The sequence below is a fragment of the Zalophus californianus genome, chromosome Y (genome assembly GCF_009762305.2).
Source record: "Zalophus californianus isolate mZalCal1 chromosome Y, mZalCal1.pri.v2, whole genome shotgun sequence".
Lineage (NCBI taxonomy): Eukaryota > Metazoa > Chordata > Mammalia > Carnivora > Otariidae > Zalophus > Zalophus californianus.
Genome location: NC_045613.1, coordinates 170,483 through 193,090, shown reverse-complemented (window position 1 = coordinate 193,090; position 22,608 = coordinate 170,483). Strand labels below are relative to the sequence as shown.

General features: G+C 34.6%; 1 protein-coding gene across 14 annotated transcripts in view; it reads left to right on the top strand.

The window, feature by feature from the left end:
• LOC118356620 (lysine-specific demethylase 6A-like) overlaps positions 1–22,608 on the top strand; it is a 168,583-nt gene that overhangs the window by 67,842 nt on the left and 78,133 nt on the right. For all 14 annotated transcript variants that reach the window (XM_035725897.1, XM_035725896.1, XM_035725903.1 and 11 more), the window contains 4 exons: positions 3,519–3,577; positions 6,772–6,892; positions 17,704–17,758; positions 20,853–20,887. In XM_035725897.1, coding sequence (XP_035581790.1) covers positions 3,519–3,577; positions 6,772–6,892; positions 17,704–17,758; positions 20,853–20,887 — 270 coding nt within the window. The remainder of the gene's footprint in view (positions 1–3,518; positions 3,578–6,771; positions 6,893–17,703; positions 17,759–20,852; positions 20,888–22,608) is intronic.

Below are 22,608 nucleotides of genomic sequence, written 5' to 3'. Positions count from 1 at the left end.
CCTGATCTGTGCTCTTGTATATCTACTCCCAAATACTTTGTTTCTGTTCATTTTCTTTGAGAAGTTACCCACAGACCTGCCCTTAAAATTTAAGAGGAAAGACAAAGACAACAATTTTCCCCTTAAGAAATGTATCATTTTAAGGGCAGGTCTGTGGAAGTGTTCAAGCCTGCTTAACAACTACTTTTTTTCAATCGTCCCGAGGGTCTCATGAATGTCAAACTCAAGAGATTTGGGTGACCATCATTTCAGTGGCAGTCTTAAAGTTGGGCTCCTAAATGTGTAGTGCAAACACTTTGCTCCTTAAGGTGAAGGCTGGATTTGGAGGTTACATGGTGATAAGAGGAGAATATGGTGGGAGTGTCTTGGTCTTTTATGCCTGTTTTGATGTTGGTATTTTCTCAGCTGCTTGATATGTAGAAGTCACTCAGCTAGTTTCTGGATTTCACTTAGGTAACTGATCTGAAAGTAGGTGTATATTTGATACAACCCTGAGGAGAAGGAAAGTTAGGATATGTCATCATCTTGGTAACATTCAGCCACATTTTTTTTTCTTTAACACAAACACATCATATAGGGTTATTACAATGATAATCATATGAAACTGTAATTATTTAACTGGGGTTTGTGATGGACACTTGGACAAATTATAAATCCTCTAAACCTCAGTTGATTCTGATTGATGCAAAGGAAGAATTTAATAAATTATGTATTTTGTAGAAAATGATTCCTAATCTTCAAAATAGGTATAAAAGTGGCAACAAAGATTTAGGATCATTTCCATGTAAGGTTTTTTTGTTGTCCTTTTGCATAGATCACCATGTGTGTCTGAGAATACTGTTGAGATTTTCCTTTGAAGAGGGTACACTGACATTATTTTGATGTGTTGCTGTTGTTTTTCTCCATAACCTTGTCATTACTTGTTTGTCTTTTTTAGTTTTGCCATCTTAGTAGGTAGGAGGAGATATCTTACTGAGATTTTGGTTTTCGTTGCTGTGAAGGGTAATGAGCATTTTTTCATATACTTATTAGCCATTTAAACTTTATTTTTAATTGAAATATATTTGATGTATAACATTGTAAAGTTAAGATGTATGCATGCTAGTTATATATATTGTAATATGTTTGCCTGTAGCAATAATTACCATCTGTAGCAATAATTACCATCTCACATTGTATAATTATCATTTCTTCTTGGTGGTTGGAATAGCAAGTTTTTGATTTTTTTTGTTGTTGGGGAGCAAAGCAGTTTATTGAGTGATAGTAAAGTGAAGAGGCAGGGGACCCAAGAGGGTTGCCCAAGTTTGTTGTTTATAATACAGTGTGGTTTTCCATGTTCACTGTCTTGTGCACTAGATCTGAGCCACCCAGGTGTCCCACTTTCTGTAAATCTTATAACATGTTTGTTTTTCATTTTCTCTCACTTTGTCTATTAATTAAAAAAAAAAAAATCTCCTTTCAAACTCAGGAAACAAAACCTGTCCTATCCCTTCACTTCCCTGATAACCGGCACTTACTCTCTGTTTTAACAGGTTTGGCTTTTTTAGATACCACATGTGGTTGATACCATACAGTACTTGTTTTTCTCTGACATATTTTATTCACCATAATTACTCAGGATCTTCCCATATTGTCACAATGGGAGGCTGTATTTTTTCAGCTGCATAATACTTGAGTGGGTTTATACATCTTATTTATCCACTCATCTGTTGATGGTACATTGGGTTGTTTCCACATCTTGGCTATTGTGATTAGTGTAGCAGTAAATATGGGGGTACACATGCTTTCAGTACCTTGTTTTCATTTTGTTTGGATAAACACCCAAAAGTGGGATCACTCTATCATATGGTAGATCTAATTTTTTAAAGAACCTCCACATTGTTTTCCATAATGGTTGAACCAATTTATATTTCAGCAGTGTACAAGGTTTCCCTTTTTTTCTGTATCCTTGCTTACACTTCTTCTATCTTCACGTTTTCATGTTAGCTATTAGGAGAAGTAAAAGGTGATACTTCATTATGGTGTTCAATTGTATGGCCCTTATGGTGAGATGTTGAGTATCTGGTTTTTTGTTTTTTGTTTTGTTGTTCTTTTGTTTACCTGTTGGTCATCTGACTGTCTTCTTTGGAAAATGTTTAGGTCCTCTGCACATTGTATTTTTTACAGATTTTTATTTATTTATTTGACAGAGACAGAGACAGCGAGAAAACATAAGCAGGGGGAGCGGGAGAGGGAGAAGCAGGCTTCCCACTGAGCAGGGAGCCCGATGTGGGGCTCGATCCCAGGACCCTGGGATCACGACCTGAGCCGAAGGCAGACGCTTAATGACTGAGCCACCCAGGCACCCCTCCTCTGCACATTTTATTTTATTTTTTTTAAAGATTTTATTTATTTATTTATTTATTATTTATTTATTTATTTATTTATTTATTTATGAATGAGAGCGAAAGAGCCTAAGAGGGGGGAGGGTCAGAGGGAGAAGCAGACTCCCCGCTGAGCAGGGAGCCCGATGTGTGAGACTCAGTCCCGGGACTCCAGGATCATGACCTGAGCCGAAGGAAGATGCTTAACCAACTGAGCCACCCAGGCGCCCTCCTCTGGGCATTCTAAATTAGACTTTTTGTTACTAAGTTTATGTGAGTTCTTTATATATTTATTATGGATAGTAACCCCTTACCTGATACATGGTTTGCAGAAATTTTCTCCCATTTTGCAGATTACCTTTTCATGTTTTTAATTGGGTTTTTGTTGTTGTGCAGAAGTTTTTACATTTTGTGTAGTCCTACTTGATGATTTTTACTTTTGTTCCTTGTTATATCCAAAAAATCCTTGCTAAAACCACTATCAGGGAGCTTCTTTTCTACATTTTATTCTAGGAGTTTTATGACATCAGGTATTCGGTTTCAAAATAATTTTTTAGATTAGTGTAAGAAAGGAGTCCAGTTTCACTGTTCTGCATATATTTATCCATTTTTTAAGTCCTATTTCAAGATACAGTCCTTTTGCCATCAGGTATTCTTGACTCCCTGGTTGAATAATAGTTGACTTTAAATGTGGGGGTTTAATTCTGGCCTCTCCAGTCTGAGCCCTTGTTCTGTAGGTCCATTTTTATGCCAGTACTCTACTACTTTTATTACTGTAGATTTGTAATACAGTTTGAAAGGAACTGTTACACTTCCTGCTTTGTTCTTTCTTTGGATTACTTTGGTTGTTTGGGGTCTTTTGTGGTTTCACACATATTTTAAGATTGTAATTTTGATTGTTTTCACTGTGGACTTCATAAAAAAGAAACTGAAATATTTCTTCAAGCAGTTTGGCTTCCGCATACATGTTTCCTCATGACTTCATTGTTTCTTTTATGTGTATTACAATATGTCGTAGAATTTTCAGAACATAAAAGCATGCCATATGTACTAGATTTCTTTTTTTTTAATGTACTAGATTTCTCATTCATCTAGAAAATAGTGTAAAAACTTTTACTATGGAATTAATTTTTCTTTCTTTTTTTTTTTTAACAGAATGCTGCCTTTTTATATGGCCTTGGTTTGGTTTACTTCTACTACAATGCATTTCACTGGTAAGTTGACTTAAGCCAGGTGTTTCCACTTTGTGTATGTGCGAGTATGTGTGCGTATCTGTGTGTGTGTGATAAACACATATAATATTTTAATGTCAGGTTCATCCCTCATTCCCTCCACTCAGCATATCTGCTAACACCTTGTGATCACCAAAAACTTGATTATAAACTCCCAATATCCTACAGTTAGAAATAATGACACCATTTCTCCATTGTTGAGGAATAACTGATAGTCATATGTAAGATTTTGTAAACTGTAAAATACAGGAAATATTTTGGGTCTTACTGTTTTCATTTAAGTTGTGTGAGAATCTAAGAGTGAACTGCCAGTGTTTATAATCACCTTACATGGATCATGTGAATGTTTGTTTGTATATTTATTTATTTTAAAAGATTTTATTTATTTATTTGACAGAGAGAGAACACAGTGAGAGAGAGAACACAAGCAGGGGGAATGGGAGAGGGAGACGCAGGCTTCCTGCTGAGCAGGGAGTCTGATGTGGGGCTCCATCCCAGGACCCTGGGATTATGACCCGAGCCAAAGGCAGACGCTTAATGACTGAGCCACCCAGGCACCCTTTATTTGAATATTTAATACAGAGATCTTAAACATTCTTTGACCAGTTTTTGAAGTGATTTCTTAAACTTGAATGTTTAGCTTTTAGTTGGATGACTTTCCCTCCTGTTGTTATTCTTGCTCTTTGGCTTTTAGGCCAGTTAATTATATCACATTTAGAAGGGCTGCATTGTTTGTTCAGTAAACTTGTGAATTAGAATGCTATTAACAGTTTTTTTCTCCTAAATTGCACCTTGCTTTGAGTAATCTTAAACTTAAGCTACCTACTGTCCTTTCTAGTGAATAATATGACTCAGTAGATTATGACCATTTTAATGTGTCTATAAATAAATTTCTTCCAGATCTTAGTCACAGAATTTATAATTCTGAACTTTCAGAACGAGAAAAGTCCTTTATTTTTTTTTAATTTTTTTTAAAGATTTTATTTATTTATTTGACAGAGAGAGAGATAGTGAGAGCAGGAACACAAGCAGGGGGAGTGGGAGAGGGAGAAGCAGGCTTCCCGCAGAGCAGGGGAGCCCGATGTGGGATTCGATCCCAGAACCCTGGGATCATGACCTGAGCCGAAGGCAGATGCTTAACAACTGAGCCACCCAGGCGCCCCAGAACTAGAAAAGTCCTTTAAAGATCGCTTAATTTTGGGGCGCCTGGGTGGCTCAGTCATTGAGCATCTGCCTTCGGCCCTGGTCGTGGTCCCAGGGTCCTGGGATCGAGCCCCGCATCGGGCTCCCTGCTCGGTGGAAGGCCTGCTTCTCCCTCTCCCACTCCCCCTGCTTGTGTTCCCTCTCTCACTGTGTCTCTCTCTGTCAAATAGATAAACGAAATCTTTAAAAAATAAAATTAAAAAATAAAAAAAAGATCACTTAATTTTAAAACTAATTGTTTATACTGTAAGTAAGATGTGTATATTTTTATTCATTCTTACATAATTATATTTAGTGGCAAAAGCCAGCTTTATGTTCAGGACCCTACTCTTAATAATTTAATGCATATTCTACTAAAAGAAAAAATTGGCATTGTTTGTACACAATGACATTAGGTTCACAGCTGTCTTATCACTTACAAATGGGAAGAGATTAGAAGGTCATAAAAGTGAGAAGTGGGACTTAGACAATTTTGGGAGAGATCTGTTTAGAAATAAGGCTATAAGTTACACTAAAGGAATAATTTGTTGTACTTTGCCCTTTGTTAAGATGGAAAGATGGCTATTTTTAAATCATTACTTAGTTATTTGTGCCAATTAGATGCAGTCTTTTTAGACAGCTGGAAGAAATTTAGGTGAAATCCAGTGTAAGGTTAAGAACAAAAAACTGTAGAGTTTAGGAGTAGAGAAGTTTATATGTACCTTATATTGGATAATTTTCACATAGCTACTGTAATCATGAGCCTTAAATTGAAGAACATAAAATCAGAAGGGAGCTAAGTTATTGTAGTTTGAAAATAACTGCTTTATGCATATGATAATGTTAAGTTGGTTGTGAAAGATGAATGTAAATTTTGACAGTTTATTTTTAAATTATGTCTATGTTTTTCCCAAAAAACCCCTACCTTTTTATATTTTATATTCTTTGTATATATAAACACACTAGTTTTGAAGTAGGAACCTAACCAAATGATTTACTAAAGACATGTGTTTTCTGTAGCTTACTTCATTATAAGAATATATTTTATAATACATATGTAAAATGTGTGTTAATTGAAATGCTGTGTTACTGATAAAGATTCCAGTCAACAATAGGCTATTAATAATTAAGTCTTGGAGTAGTAAAAAGTGGTAAGTGTATTTTCTTCTGCTAGGGCTAGGTGCCCCTAATGCCTGCATTGTTTAGGGGTCAGTTGTAATTGAGATTCAGTTTTTCTTTTTGGCTCATGTCATGCTTGTTTTTTTTGAGGAAGTAATAATTTACATAGATCAAATACTAAAAAATATTCAAAATATATCTAGTCTCAATTTTTCTCTATAATCAAAAGTTGCTAAAAAGACTAATTAAGACAGTATAGAATTCAACAAGATGGAGTGATAGACAAATGAAGTTGACGTAGATGAGGAAAGTCAGAAGCAGTCCCACAAATAGAGTCCTTGAATTATGACAAAGGTGTACTGCATTTCTATTGGGGTAAGATAATTTATGGAAAAGACATTGTATTGTAGGAATTCCATATGGAAGAAGTAAATACTAACCCCTATCTGTATCACATTCTACCAATAATTGGTTCCAAGGGGAATGTATAACAAAATGTGATGGGCAAAAGTGAAGTTCCTAAAAGTAGATTTATATGGAGCTATAAAGGATGAAGATTAACATTCTTACTCTGTTGCCCTTTTAAAAACTTTGCTACTGTTCCACTGTCTGAGATGCTTCACAAAACCTTAAACTGGTTGTTTTCACTGAAAATGTTGCTAAACCATTAAAAATTGTTGACTGATTTGTGACTGTTGAAAAAAAAGTTCAACTGAGATTCCATACCTTTTCCTAATCTTAAAATGTTCATTAATAATGTTTTTATAAAGTTGTCATTTCTGTTAAAATTGTGTAACCAGAATGTTTCCTGGAGTACCAAGAAAAGTACATGTAAATATTAAAACTTTAGATTCTTTTTTGTCTTTATTTTTCAGGGCAATTAAAGCATTTCAGGAGGTGCTTTATGTTGATCCCAGTTTTTGTCGAGCCAAGGAAATTCATTTACGACTTGGGCTTATGTTCAAAGTGAACACAGACTATGAATCTAGTTTAAAGGTAGGTGTCTTGGGTTTTTCTTGGATAGACCCTATTCCGTGTGTGTGTGTGTGTGTGTGTGTGTGTGTGTGTGTGTGTGTGTGTGTGTGTGTGTGTGTGTGTGTGTGTGTGTGTGTGTGTGTGTGTGTGTGTGTGTGTGTGTGTGTGTGTGTGTGTGTGTTGTTAAGTGTTAACAGTATTGAAAACAATGTTGGGATTTATATTACCACTAAAAAATGAATGCATTTAAAATGAATGCATTTAGGATAGAAATTAAATTCTTATAAAAGGGTTGAATAGTAGATTTGTTGGTAAGATTTGCAAGATAAGTTTTTAGTGTTTTAGATTTTTTTATAGTTTGTTTTATTTTATCTTTAAAAATGTTTAATCGTAAGCTTTGTTATTAGGAAACAGCGTTTTTATTCATTTGAGCATGTAAAACGCTGGCTGTCATAAAGATGAAGAGTTGGTTATTGATGCTGTGTCAGTAATCTAATCTTTGGTAGCCTTTCATTTGAGACTGATTAGAAATCTATCGACTTCTATAGCAGGATACATGTCATAGCAAAGTTCTGTAAGAGATTCTTACCTCTTAAGACTGCTAGTTGCTGAGTATAAACGTCACTGCAAAAGACATAATGCGTTGTTGTTAAACACCTTAATTCTAACGGAAATATGTTGTCAAAACTTGATTTTTCAGAGTTTCTGGGTTTGTGCTATCATTTTATGTTTTCTGAAGGTATTAATGGGATTTAGTTTCTTTGCATTAAAAAAGCATTGCTTTTTAAGAGAATTCGTGTTTCTGGGGGAAAACAGTAGGTTTTGTGAACTTATGGCCATTTTGAATGTTTGCTCTTTTCCTGATATAGCTCTATTATGGAATATCTTGGTTGCAAAGGTGGTTCATGTGTGTGTGACTTTATGGTGGGACTTACTCTGAGCTCACTAACAGCAGATGTTAAAATAGATGTGATTGGGAATCCCCTAAACCACCCTTAATGTCAGCGATTTGCTAGAGGTCAGTGGACTCGGACAACAGTTGTATTTATGGTTACAGTTTATTACAGTGAAAGAATACAGATTAAAATTGTCAAAGGAGAAAGCACAAAAAGATGGAGTCCAGGAGAGACAAGAGTCCTTTTTATCCTCTCTCATTGTAGAATCATGTGAATAGTACTCAGTTTTCTGGTAATGATGTGTGATAACACACACAGAGTATTTCCAGCCAGGGTTGTTTACCCAGGCCTTTCCAGGTTTTTTTGTTTGTTTTCCACGGTATGTGTGTAATATCGAGAGTTGGTAATGTGGATATGGAGAGCATACCTGGCTGACCTTAGTTAATCAGTCATCAGCCACCCCTTCTAAGGTCAGAGTGACACCATGTGGCCTCAGGCCCCCAGCAAAAGTAATGTTGGCATAAATCATATGGATGGCTCAAGGATCTGGGTATAGAAAGGCAGACTTGTAAAGCAAGATATTCCAAGGATTTATTTTATTTTTATTTTTAATTTAATTTTTTCAAAAGATCTTGTTTATTTATTAGAGAGAGCTTGAGATGGGGAAGGGCAGAGGGAGAGGGACAAGCAGACTTCCCACTGAGTGGAGAGCCCAATGAGAGGCTTGATCCCAGAACCCTGAAATCAGGACACTTAACTGACTGAGCTACCCAATTGCCCCTGTTCCAAGGATTTAGAGATTATCTCTCAGGAGTTGATCAGGGGCCAGACATTTCTTTTAAAGTGCAGTGTTTGCACAGTGGACACCTGCTGGGTTAATCCCTTACTGTACTCTGTATTCATGCACTACCTTAATTCTTCAGATATTTAAAGTAATGGATTTAATTATCTCTGCATTTTAGGAATTTAAAAAAGAATGGTACTGGGCACACAAATAGTCAAGAACATTGCAAGTAAACTAAAAAAGATTACACAGTGGCCAGAAAGAAGTGTTGCTAAGGAGTAAGTCCCAGGTTAAATGCAGCAGATACAGAGAATGGAGTCACATATATTACTTTTATGTTTAGAGAAGCATTTATCAAACTGTATATAATGGGAATTTAGTGGAATTAAAATGTAAGTATGGCAATGACAACTTGAAGATTTTAACCCCTTCTTGACACTCACAGTGTATATATTAATATATCAAAGATGCAAATATAATAGTGGGAATAAACTAAATATGGTATAATTTTTTTTGCAACATGTTATCTTACCACAGTTGGGTTTGTTTGTTGTTGTTGTTTTTGTTTTTTTTGGTTTTTTTTGGTTGTTTTACAGGTGTTCTGGAAATACGTTGGAAGACCAAAAAAAAAAAAACCAGAAAAAACATTTTTTTTCTCTTAAATATGGAATATGTATATAAAATTAGTGAAGAAAAGATTAACTGAATAATAAAACAGTGGTTAGTACTATTAAAATCTGTTTTAAATTGAAGCTATGATTTAATGATTTGGTAATATTTACAATATCCCTTATTTACACAGAGCAGTGTTAGATAATGTTCAGGAGCTGGTGAAAGTAATTTTACTTACTGATGTTTGAGAAAAACGTCCTGTATTTGCTTCTATTTCCTAAGCTTAGGTAAGGAGTTAACAAACCTTCAAATGATGTTGATTTTAATAAAAATGTCTTCGATACATGCAGCTTTTTTTGTGCACCTCTTTCCTTTATTCAAACTTCTGACAGCTTTCTGATGCTAATCTCATCTGTATGAAAAGTAGAATATTGGCATGTTTTTGACCATTAATCTTTCTCTTAGTTTGTATGTGTTGTTTTTTTATTTCATGCTGGTATTTGCATTTTAGGTTTTCTCTGTTAATAGAAATATGCCTTGTCTGTTGGGGGACTGTTTTAGCAATCAGTAAGTTTAATTTGGGATGAGAAGGTTTTTATATATTATGATATAACTACTTAGCATTTTTAAATGAATGATGTTATGAATCAGAATGAAAGTCTCTCTTTAGGAGGTCTTTAATTTTCCTAAGTTGTACTATAGTAATTTAACTTAGTCTAGCCAAGTATGAAACCTCTCTAATACACCATGGTGTTTCCTGGTGTAATGTATTAGTGTAGAAACTTAAATCCCAGCTCAAGTTTGTTGAAATAATCGTAAAAACTAGTAGTTTGTGTCATAGGAATTCCAGACTTAAGGATTAATTGATTCAGTTCAGTTATGACATCAAGGATTCATGTTTTTTTTTTGGCTTCTCCATCTTTGATGTAGGATGATTACCAGACATGAAAGAAGTAGATTCTTTCTCATATGTTCATATGTAGGAAGAAAACTAGTGTAACAATGGTGGAATGGAAATGAAGATATTTAAAGCACTCAACTTATATATAAGGAAGGTTCTGGGTCTTTTCAGATACCATTTTAGTAGCATTTTCCAACACCTTATCCTATGAAGCTATAATTAAATTACCTTTCAGTGAAGAAATGAATTCATGGTCTATAAATTTTCTATGCATGAGTATTTTTTTAATGGAAATATAATTTAATTTTTTTTAAGGTTTGTATTTTTTGACAGAGAGAGAGAGGGCACAAGTACGTAGAACTGCAGGCACAGGGAGAGGGAGAAGCAGGCTTCCAGCTGAGTCCAGGACCCTGGGATCATGACCTGAGCCAAACGCATTTGCTTAACCAACGGAGCCATCCAGGTGCCCTGGAAATAGATAATTTAAATTGATGAATTTTTTTAAAAAGATTTTACTTACTTATTTGAGAGAGAGAATGTGAGAGAGAGACCACAAGCCAGGGCAAGGAGTAGAGGGAGAAGTGACTCCTCGCTGAGCGGGAAACCTGACATGTGAAGGCTCAGTCCCGGGACTCCAGGATCATGACCTGAGCTGAAGGCAGATGCTTAATCAACCGAGCCACCCAGGCACCCCCGAAATTTTTTTTAACATTTTATTTATTTGAGAGAGAGAGAGACAGAGATAGCAAGAGAGCATGAGTGGGGAGGAGAGGGAGAAGCAGGTTCTCCATAAAAATGATGAAATTTGTTGAAGATGTTTTATAGACATGAATTATGCTTCGGCTCAGGTCATGATCCCAGGGTCCTGGGATTGAGTCCCACATTGGGCTCTCCACTCAGCGGAGAGCCTGCTGCTGCCTGCCGCTCTGTCTACTTTTGCTCTTTCTCTGTCTGTCAAATAAATAAATTTTTGAGGACCCTCTGTACTGTTTTCCAGAGTAACTGCACCAGTTTGCATTCCCACCAACACCAACAGTGCACGAGGGTTCCTTTTTGACCATGTTCTCGCCAGTGCCTGTAGTATATTGTGTTGCCTTTAAGTTTTCCTGATTTTTTTCCTTTCCTGTTCAGAAAGCTTTTTATTATTTTTATTTTTATTTTTTATTTTTTATTTGAGATAGACTGGGTTAGGGGCAAAGGGAGAGGGAGACAGAAAATCTTAAGCAGTTTCCATGCCCCAACCCAGCCCGGAACCTGATGCAAGGCTCTGTGTCATAACCCTGAGATCATGACTGGAGCCAAAATGTAGAGTGAGACACTTAACCGACTCAAGTGCCTCCCAGAAGTATTTGATTTTTTATAAAGTCCCAGTAGTTTATTTTGCTTTTATTTCCCTTGCCTCAGGAGACATATCTAGAAAAATGTTGCTATGGCACTGTCTAGGAGGTTACTGCATGTGCTGTCTTCTAGGATTTTTTTTAAAGATTTTATTTATTTATTTATTTATTTATTTAATCTATCAATCAATCAATCAGAAGGAGAGAGAGTGTGAGAGAGCACAAGCAAGGAGAGTGGCAGGCAGAGGGAGAAGCAGGTTCCCCACTGAGCAAGGAGCCCCATTCAGGACTCAATCCCAGGACCCTGGGATCATGACCTGAGCCGAAGGCAGAGGCTTAACCAACTGAGCCACCCAGGCATCCCTTCCAGGATTTTTATGGTTTCATATCTCACATTTAGATTTTTCATCCATTTTGAATTTATTTTTGTATATTCTCTAAGTAAGTCGTCCAGCTTCATTCTTTTCCATGTTGCTCTCCAGTTTTCCCAACACCATTTATTAAAGAAAATGTCTTTTTCCAATTGCTTTTTATTTTTTAAATTAAGTTTTCTGAAATTTTTATATTCTCCATATACCTCAGATCATATATTTGTCTTACCTGACAAAACATAGTATCCTCTAAGTTCATCCATATTGTTAAATGGCGAGATTTCATTCTTTATGATGGAGTAATGTTCCATTGTATATATGTATGTATAGATAAATACGATTATTTTCTTTATTCATTTATCTATCCTGATGGACACTGAACAGTGTTTCCCTGTCTTGGCTATCATAGGTAATGCTGCTAAGACCATGGAGGTGTATATATCTTTCTGAGTTAGTGTTTTAGTTGCTGAATCATATTGTAGTTGAATTTTTAATTTTTTGAGGAATTTCTGTACTGTTTTCCACAAAGGCGCCAGTTTACATACCACCAACAGTGCATTTTCTCTACATCTTTGCCAACACTTGTTATTTTTTGTCTTCTTGATAGTATCCATTCTGATAGGCGTGAGGTAATATCTCATTATAGTTTGGATTTCCATTTCCCTGCTGATGAGTAATGTTGAGTATCTTTTCATGCACTGGTAGGTCATGTTTAGTCTTCGTTGGAAAGATGTCACTTCAGATACTCTGTTTTTAATCAGATTGTTTCTTCTTTTGCAATTCTGTTTAATGAGTTCCTTATATATTTTGGATGTTAACCTCTTATCAGATAAGTGATTTGTAGATATTTTTTTCTCATTTGGTGTATTGCCCTTTAATTTTGCTGAAGGTTCCTGTGCTGTGGTTTGATACAGTCCCATTTGTTTGTTTTGTTTTGTTTTTGCCTTTGTTTTTTGTATAAAGGTTTTCACTGTTATGGAAATGTTTAATATTTTATGTTGTCTTGGGTTTAGAACACTAAAGCAGTAGTTTTTCTGCTGCTTTCAAAATTTCTGCTTCTGCAAGACAGGTCTCATTGTTGGATCTGGAATACTCAGATTAAATGTAGGGCCATTTAATTATACACAACTCTTTGATTTGGGGGGTCTTACTGTAATAATAATGCTGAAATACTGTCATCTTAAATTCTTTTAGGGTCAGTTTGATGACTCATTTAGGAAAAATCTTTTTCTCACATTACGTTGTAATAAGTGATTTCAAGATAAATAAGATGTAAGCATAAAGTGTGACTGTTATGCCATCCTTCCTGTGCTAAAGAAAGCATTTATTATGTTTTACTTTAAATAGTACACATATTTTAAAATAGTTTTGTCTTGCTCTGTTATCACAGTAAGGAGACACATTTGGTTTTGCAGAATGAGAAAATAAAAGCAGTATTCATAGTGTTCAAATGTTGGATATTTCTTGAGTGAATTCACTTTTCAGTTTTGGTTTTCTTAACTTTATAATTTCAGATTATAGCAAATTTACATATAAGAAATAGTACAGATTGTTCATAGATCTCATCAAAGAGTTTGTTCAGTGTCTTATAGTATGCAATATATTGTGATCAGCATTGAATATTGATAAAAACAGCAGTTTATTTTTTGGAACTTCATATCCTCAGTGTCTGCATGGTTTTGTGCATTATTTGTTCTTAATAATCCTTAATATTGGTGTATTAATGTCTAAAGTATTTACTGTTTAAGGGCCATATTCATGTTAATAGTTTGGCCCATTTCAGGAAATGTATGTGTAATTTTTAAAAAGGTTTATTTATTTTATTTTATTTTATTTTAAAGTTTTATTTATTTATTTGACAGAGAGCACAAACAGGGGGAGCACAGGCAGAGGGAGAGAGAGAAGCTGACTCCCCACTGAGCAGGGAACCTGATGTGGGACTCGATCCCAGGACCCTGGGATCATGACCTGAGCTGAAGGCAGACACTTAACCGAATGAGCCACCCAGGCATCCCAAGATTTATCAATTTAGAGAGAGAGAGAGAGACAGCATGCACAGGGAAGGGCAGAGGAAGAGGGAGAGAGAAACTTTAGCAGGATCCTTGCTGAGCTTGTAGCCTGACATGGAGCTTGATCTCACAACCCTGAGTTCATAACCTGATCTGAAACCAAGAGTCAGATGCTTTATCGACTCTGCCACCCAGGGACCCCTGGGATACATTTTAAGCCTTTAAGTATATGAAATGCATTATATATAGGGTAGCCTAATTTTTTCAGGTATTATTTTGAATGATTAAAGTATTATTTTTATTGTACCAGATCATACATAATACTGATTATTTTAGACATTTAAGTGTGCATCATTTAAGTCTACAATTCAGTGACATTAAGTATAGTCATAATGTTCTATAACTGTCACCACTGTCCATTTCCATGTTTTCCAGCATACTAAAAAATTATGCACCCATTAAAGTATGGCTTCTCATTCCTTTGTCTCCCAGACCTGGTATCCCTGTACTATGTTCTGTCTCTTTGAACATAAGTGGAATCACAGTATTTGTCCTTCTGTGTCTGGATTAATTTACTAAAAATAATATTTTCAGGGTTTATCCATATTCTTATACCTAAGTTCCATTTCGTTTTATGGCTGAGTAATATACATTGCATGTATATAACAGTATTTTTATTCACTCACATATTGATGGACATTTTGGTTTTTTCACTTTGGTGGTTGTGAACAATGCTGCTGTGAATAATGGTTTACAAGTATGTGTTTGAGTCCCTTTTAATTCTTTTGGAAATATACTTAGGAGAGTAACTGTTAAACCTGTGGTATAATTGTCTTATTAATAATGTTGCTAAAGTTTTTTACAGGACACCTGGGTGGCTTAGTTGGTTAAGCGTCTGTCTTTGGCTCAGGTAATGATCCCGGAGCCCTGGAATCAAGTCCCACATCAGGCTCCCTGCTTCCCTGGGAGTTTGCTTCTCCCTCTGCCCCTCCTCCCACTTACTCTCTCAGTCTCTCTCTCTCTCTCTCAATAAATGTAAAAATGAATGAGTGAATGAGTGAGTGAATGAATACATGAATGAATGAATGAATGAATAAATATTTTTTACAATGCCTTCACATTGTAAATTCTCACCAGCATTACAAAGGTTTCAGAATCTTCACATCTTTGTCAGCACTTCCTTTTTTTCTTTCATTTAAAAAAATCAATCTTCCTTTTTTTTAAATGATTTGGTAATACATTGGGATTTTATTTAGCATTTCTGTAATGACTAATTTTAAGAAGCTTCTGGTGCTTAATGACCATATGCTTGTCTTTGGAGAAATGTTTATTCAAATCGTTTGCTCATTTAAACTGGTTTCTTTGTTTTCCTGTTGAATTATAGTTTTTTATATACTCTGAATATTAATGCCTTATAAGATCCATGATTTGCAAATAGTTTCTCCCAGTCTGTGGGTTTTCTTCTCACTCTAGTGCTCCACATGCACAGAAGATTTTAATATTCAAGAAGCCCAATTTGTTTTTTATTGTTATGTATGTCACAGCTGAGAAATTATTGCCAATTAGTGGATATAAAGATTTTCCTTCATATCTTCTTCTAGCAGTTTTATAGTTTGTTGTTATATTAACATCTCTAATCCATTTTGTGTTAATTTTTGTGTATAGTGTAAGATAAGTTCAGCTTAATTCTTTTCCATGTAGATGGCCAGTTTTCCAAGCACTGTTCGTATAAAGGTTGGCCTACATATCATGTAGAAGCCTAACAAGCTGTGTTACCACCCTTGTGTTTCTACCTTGGATGCTATGTGCAACTATTCTTTGGTTATATCAGGTAGAAACCTTTTTTTGCCATTATCTGAGGCTGTTTAAAAAGCATAGTTACGTATTCCAGAGAATTTCGCATTAATTCTGCATATAAGAGTTAGTTTTTAAAACTTGCAGAAGATAACTCTGTGAACTACATGTACAATTAGGTATTTCAGCTTGAAATGTCAGTATGTCTCATAATTTTAAATATACACATTGTAGGTGTGAATGGCATTTTGTAGTTGATATTTTAATAACTTGTCCTTTGGTTACTTGATGTTATAATTGATTATTTTAACATTAAAATTAATGGGTGCTTTGAAATGGTATGTATTTTTGTGGGAATACTTTCTAGAATGGTCAAAACGGGCTTTATTTTTTCATTTAACTTTAAAAATTCAAGTGCTTGTTGTCTTCTGTTTTTGAGCAGTTTATGTAAGTGATGTTTATCATGAAAGTAATAGATGTCAGAACTTAGTGTTTTTAGTAATGATTAGTTTTTTCATTTTTTTTTCAAGACAACTTCAAATTCTTTTTTTTTCTTTAAGATTTTATTTATTTGACAGAGAGAGACAGCAAGAGAGGGAACACAAGCACAGAGAGTGGGAGAGGGAGAAGCAGGCTTCCCACTGAGCAGGGAACCCCGATGTAGGGCTCGATCCCATAACTCTGGGATCATGACCTGAGCCGAAGGCAGACGCTTAAAGTCTGAGCCACCCAGGCACCCCAGTTTTTTCATGTTTTAATGTTACCTGTGTTTTTAATATCTACAGATAGATAAGTGAATGACTTGTATATAATTAGTATATTAAATATTTTTAGATATACTGTAGGTTATATATTATTATGTTATATATTGTTAATTAATATTAGCAAATGTTACGTATTATCATGTAATATAAGTTATATATTATGTATTAACTAATTAGCAAATTATTACTAATACTGGTTTTTGTTGACCTAATTACTAGTTTATTCAGTATATATTAGATATAAATGTGTCTGTAGACAGTTACAAGTCTATTTACATTGTGTTACACTTATTTGATATAATGAGAAGTAGAGCTATAGTGTTAGTATTTTAATATTTAATGAATGATTCTCCATATTTTACACGCAATTTGTATAGTTTTTAAAAGGATTGTATAATCCACAGATGAACATGGGTTTGTTTTAAGATTTTATTTATTTATTTATTTGAGAGAGAGAGAGAGAACACATGAGCAGGAGGCAGAGTTAGAGGGAAAGAGAGAAGCACACTCCCCGCTGAGGGAGCCTGACCTGGGACTCAATCCCAGGACCTTAGGATCATGACCTGAGCCGAAGGCAGATTCTTAATGGACTGAGCCACCCAGATGCCCCGAACCTGGATTGTTTATTACATATGTAGGGTTTCATCTTTAAACTGTCTTGAAGGGGCGCCTGGGTGGCTCAGTCGTTAACCTGGTCTGCCTTCGGCTCAGGTCATGATCCCTGGCATTGGGCTCCCTGCTTGGCGGGAAGCCTGCTTCTCCCTGTCCCACTCCCCCTGCTTGTGTTCCTGCTCTCTCTGTGTCTGTCAAATAAATAAATAAAAAATCTTTAGAAGAAAAAATTAACTGTCTTGAAATACAGTGATAAGGAAGAATCAGTGAAAGCATATATATTTTATTCTTAAAGATAATTCTCATAGAATTTTTTGATTTCTAATTTTAACTTTCATTTTCAAATAATTTTTTAAAAAATCATTTATGTTCTTAAAGATACCATTGGACTTTTCCATTTTTATGTAGTGCTTTGGAAAGCATAATTCATTAAATATTTCTGTAACTTAATTTTTTATGTGAATACTGAAATAAGTTTGTGTTTTTTTCCATCTAATAAAAGTAGACACAGGATAAAGTTTTTACCCCCCCAAATTCTTCATTTTTAGCTGTCTGATGGAATAAATAACTTGATAACACTTTTCTTTCTATAATAGATTTTAAATAACCTTAATTTTATTTGATTCACTGTTATGTTTTAGGTGCATATCTTTCCATTATTATATGTTAGACCTTACAGAGCCTAAGATATAAAAGTTGATTTTATGTAAATCTGAATTTAACGTATTAATATTTTCACTTTTCTCTCACAGCATTTTCAGTTAGCTTTGATTGACTGTAATCCCTGTACTTTGTCCAGTGTTGAAAGTAAGTATTTCTAAGTATGATAGTTCTTTTGTCTCTTTGGGTAATACATTATCCACAGTACATTTCAAATCATGACTATAAATGTCTCTTCAAATCAACAGTATTTTTGTTTCTGTCTTTGAATTATTGAGAATAAGAAACGGAGGAGCATAAGCCTGAGTCAAAGACTCTTAAGATAGTTGATTTGGATAGGTGGTTGTTGTTGAAGATAATCAACATGATTACTTCTTTAACAATTGAAATGTCTAGTTTCTCATAGAGCACTATCACTACTAGTGATTGCTTGTTTTGTGCTAGGTATCACCAGTAGTGGTTGTTGCACATTCTACTTAAATGGAAATATGATTTCTCTTCCTTCTGTTAATATTGTTGAGGATTTGAATATTCGCAGAACATGACTATGTTTTGAAATTCTTACCTGTGCTTGTAAAATTGGGAAGATCATACATGTTCAAAGTAAAGTTAAAAAGAAGTGAACAGAAAATTTATTTCATTTTGTTAGTAAATCAGAAATGTATAGTTTCTTTAAATAAGTGTATATATTTTTTTTAGAAATAGTAAATGTATGTGTACAGTTAATTATTTTTGAAAATAATTAGGTGATAGAAAAATCTCATATATGATTCTTTTGGAATTACGGTTATTCTAGTAATTCCAAAAATTAAAGTTTGAATTTCAAGACCATTTTGGCACCATTGTCCAAATTTCAGTGTGAATAATTGAAAACTGCTAGATTAGCAATTTTGTAGTTGTATTTTTATGCTACTCTTTGAAAAAACACTTAGGAATGAAATACCTTATAAAAGATAACACTGTATTAACGTTATGCAGTTGTGAGCCAAAGACATGGGATCTGAGACTAAAATCTGGAGGAAGTTCAGATGGTATTAGGGTGCAAGTTAGTTGATCTTTGCTTCCTTTGCCATTTATTAGATGGGTATGAAGTTTGGGGAATTGAGATAGTGATTTTCCATGTCTTTTTACCTGAAGTGAGATAAGATGAGTAGTAAGTGGACTTGACATGGTAAGGAGAGCTATCTTGGGAAAGGGCATCAAGAAAGAAAGAAAATTGGAACGTGTAAAATAAATATGTCAGCATTTAGATAAAGTATCTTCACCTATAAAACTTCTCAGCCTGTAAAAGAAACGTGTAAAATAAAATATCTCTTTACTGATAGAATAAAATAACCTATAAAATAGACTTTGTTCTTGCTGTTGATTTCTCTTTGTTTTGTTATCTTGTGATAGTATTTTTGTCCTCTCTAGGGAAGATATTTTTAATTTCTTTGGGGAAGGTAATTAACTTGTGATGTGTAACCCATTTTTGTACCAAAAAGTTGTTTGGTTTTAGAGTTAACTACAAAATTTGAGGTAATTTTCTCTTTCGTGGAAAGGAATTTATGGATACCTAATGCAGGGTTGTCCAATCTGGATATAGAGAAGTTAATGGAAAGGTGGGGAACTGAGTGTTTTCCAGGCCTTCACAATAGGCTAACTGAATCAGGATTTTTTTTTTTTAAGATTTATTCATTTATTTTAGAAGGAGAGACAGTGAGCAAGGGGAGGAGGAACAGATGGAAAGAGTCCTCAAGTAGACTCCCCGCTGTGCATGGAGCTTCACTCAGGGGCGTGATCCCAGGATGGGCCAGTATCAAGAGTAGGACGCTTAACCAACTGAAGCACTCAGGCACCCCGAATCAGAATCTGTAAAAGCTAGCTTTAAGAATTTGTAATTTTTTCATGCTTCCTAGAATGAATTTTATATTTGTGGTTTCAATGAGAAAGTGTGGGGACGGAGAAGAAAAGGAGATAGAGATACATGTTGGTACTTTTCCTCCAGCAGATTTCATCACTGCTGTGAGACTTTAATAAAAAAAAAAATTCACATACATAAATATTCTGCATATAATTTTGAAAGGTTCTACTTAGAATCTAACTAAGCAAAAAGCAAATACACTTTTTCATTAAGAAATGAAAACCATAGGGGTCCCTGGGTGGCTCAGTCGTTAAGTGTCTGCCTTTGGCTCAGGTCATGATTCTGAGGTCCTGGGATCAAGCCCCACATCGACTCCCTGCTCCATGGGGGGGTCTGCTTCTCCCTCTCCCACTCCCCCTGCTTGTGTTCCCTCTCTTGCTGTGTCACTCTCTGTCAAATAAATAAATTTAAAAAACACACAAAAAACAAATGAAAACCATAAAATTCAAAGAGCTAAACTTTAGTTGTAATTTTGTGATTTTATTTTATTGACCATTATGGTATTTACTGAATCATTAATGCTCCAGTGATTTGGAATAGGGCAACAGGAAGAGTTCCAAAAAAAGGGAAGGAAAAATGTTCTACTTTAATTTGATTTTTCAAATGTATTTACTTTATACTCCTGCTTTTTAAGTGATTTGACTTTTTTTCTTCTTTAAAGCCACCACCTAATACTGAAAACCTGGAAAGAACTCATTTCTCCTATGTGTTACTTGTATTACACTATCTGTTGCTTACAATGGGATACTTTTTGGGGGGACTTACTTTAAAGGGACACCTTTTATATATTTAGAAAACATGTCTTAATTAAATAATAACTTTACTCCTCATTGGGCTCTCTGCTTAGCAGGAATCCGGCTTCTCCCTCTTCTACTCCCCCTGCTTGTGTTCCTGCTCTTGCTGTGTCTCTCTCTGTCAAATAAATAAATAAAATCTTAAAAAAAAAAATAATAACTTTATTTGTAAGTTGAAAGTTTGTGAATGTTGTGTTAATGATACATACATTTAAAAGGTATACTTATTATTAATGATTTGAGCTTCATATAATTAGCATTGATTTTTAATGTTTCAAATATATGTTAAAGTTTTTCTGGAATTAAAAAATAAGTAATTAAAATTACATTTTAATTTAATAATGACTTCCCAGCAAATTTTTCTTAATATACTTTTGGTCTTTAGGAGATTTATTTGCATGTTATTTAAGTAAACACAAAAGACACACTCCTAAATCAGATTTGTAACCTTTAGTTTTAGCATTTCCTTATATTTTACATTTTCTTTATTTTTATTGTTTAATCAACTGTATTGTAATTAATTATTTTCCATGATCCTTTGCAGTTCAATTTCATATTGCCCACTTGTATGAAACCCAGGTATGTGTTTTAACTAAACAAGAACAAAATCTACAGCAAAATCCTCTCCATGGTTTAAGTGAAATGAATTTTATAAGGCAATTTCGTGCTTTAATTGAAATAGTTTGATTTCTCAGTATATACTCCTCCATATATTTAATATAGTCATATATATTTATACTCATTACATGTATTTGCAGTTTTGCTCAGTGAGGTTTGTATTCAGTATGTGTATAGTGTTTGTAACTACCTTCAGTTCACTGTAATTTAATAAATTCCCCAAACACTCTGCTTGCTGAATACTAGGAACTGTCCTTTAATTTGATTGGCCTCTAAGCTTAAATCATTTGCATGCTGTGAAATGACTATACTTAAGAAGTCTTACCATCCTGATAATAATGTCTAATTTACTTTTCAAAATGTTTGTGAATGTTTATTTTTCTATTTTTTATTTAAATTCAATTAATTTATATATAGAGTATTATTAGTTTCAGAGGTAGAGTTCAGTGATTCATCAGTTGTATATAACACCCAGTGCTCATTACATCATGTGCCCTCTTCAGTGCCCATCACCTATTTACCCCAGCCTCCCTCCAGCAACACTCGTTTGTTTCCTGTGATTAAGAGTTTCTTATGGTTTGTCTCCCTGATTTCGTCTTGTTTTATTTTTCCCTCCATTCCCCTATGCTTCTCTGAGTTTTGTTTCTTAAATTCCACATATGAGTGAAATCATAATGATAATTGTCTTTCTCTGATTGACTTATTTCGCTTAGCATAATACCTTCTAGTTCCATACAAGATGTTTCAAATGACAAAATTTTGTGGTTTTTTTTTTTTTTTTTTTTTTTTGATGGCTGGGTAGTATTCGATTGTATATGTATGCCACATCTTTATCCATTCATCTGTTGATGGACGTCTAGGCTCTTTCCATAGTTTGGCTGTTGTTGACATTGCTGCTATAAATGTTGGGGGTGCACATGCCTCTTTGGATCACCACATTGTATCTTTGGAGTAAATACCCAGTAGTGCAATTGCTGCGTCAGTGGGGTAGCTCTATTTTCAATGATCTGAGGAACCTCCATGCTGTTTTCCAGAGTAGCTGTATAAGTTTGCATTCACACCAACAGTGCAGGATGGTTCCCCCTTTCTCTGCATCCTTGCCAACATCTGTTTTTTTCTGAGTTGTTAATGTTGTTTCTGGATGTTTATAATAAGACATTGTCTTAGGAGAGTTTCCTGTGTTTTTCTGTAATAGTGAAATACCTTTTAAACATTATTATTAGGCCACTTATGGTTGGCATGCCTTTCTTTGTAATCCTTTAAATGATATAAATAGAGTACTGCCTAGTTTTTGCCTTTTCCGGAATGGCAGATTTGGAAGCATACTGTGTGTAGCCTTTTCAAGAGTGGCTTCTTTCATTTAATGTGCATTTAAGTTTCCTTTATTTCTTCATGGCTTGATAGCTCTGAATAATATTTTATTGTTTGGATGGACCACAGTTTATTAATACATTCACCCCATGAAGGATATCAAATTGTGGCAATTATGAATGAAGCTGTCAAAAGCACTTTGGCTTTTCATAAATGCCCCTTATCAGTCTGAGGTAGTTCCCCTCTATTCCTAATTTTTTTAGTGGTTTTATCATGGAAAGATACTGATTTTGTGAAGTGGTTTTAAATTTTGTCAGAAGGTGTTGAATTTTTAAATTTTTTTTCTGCATTGGGCTCCTGGGTGGCTCAGT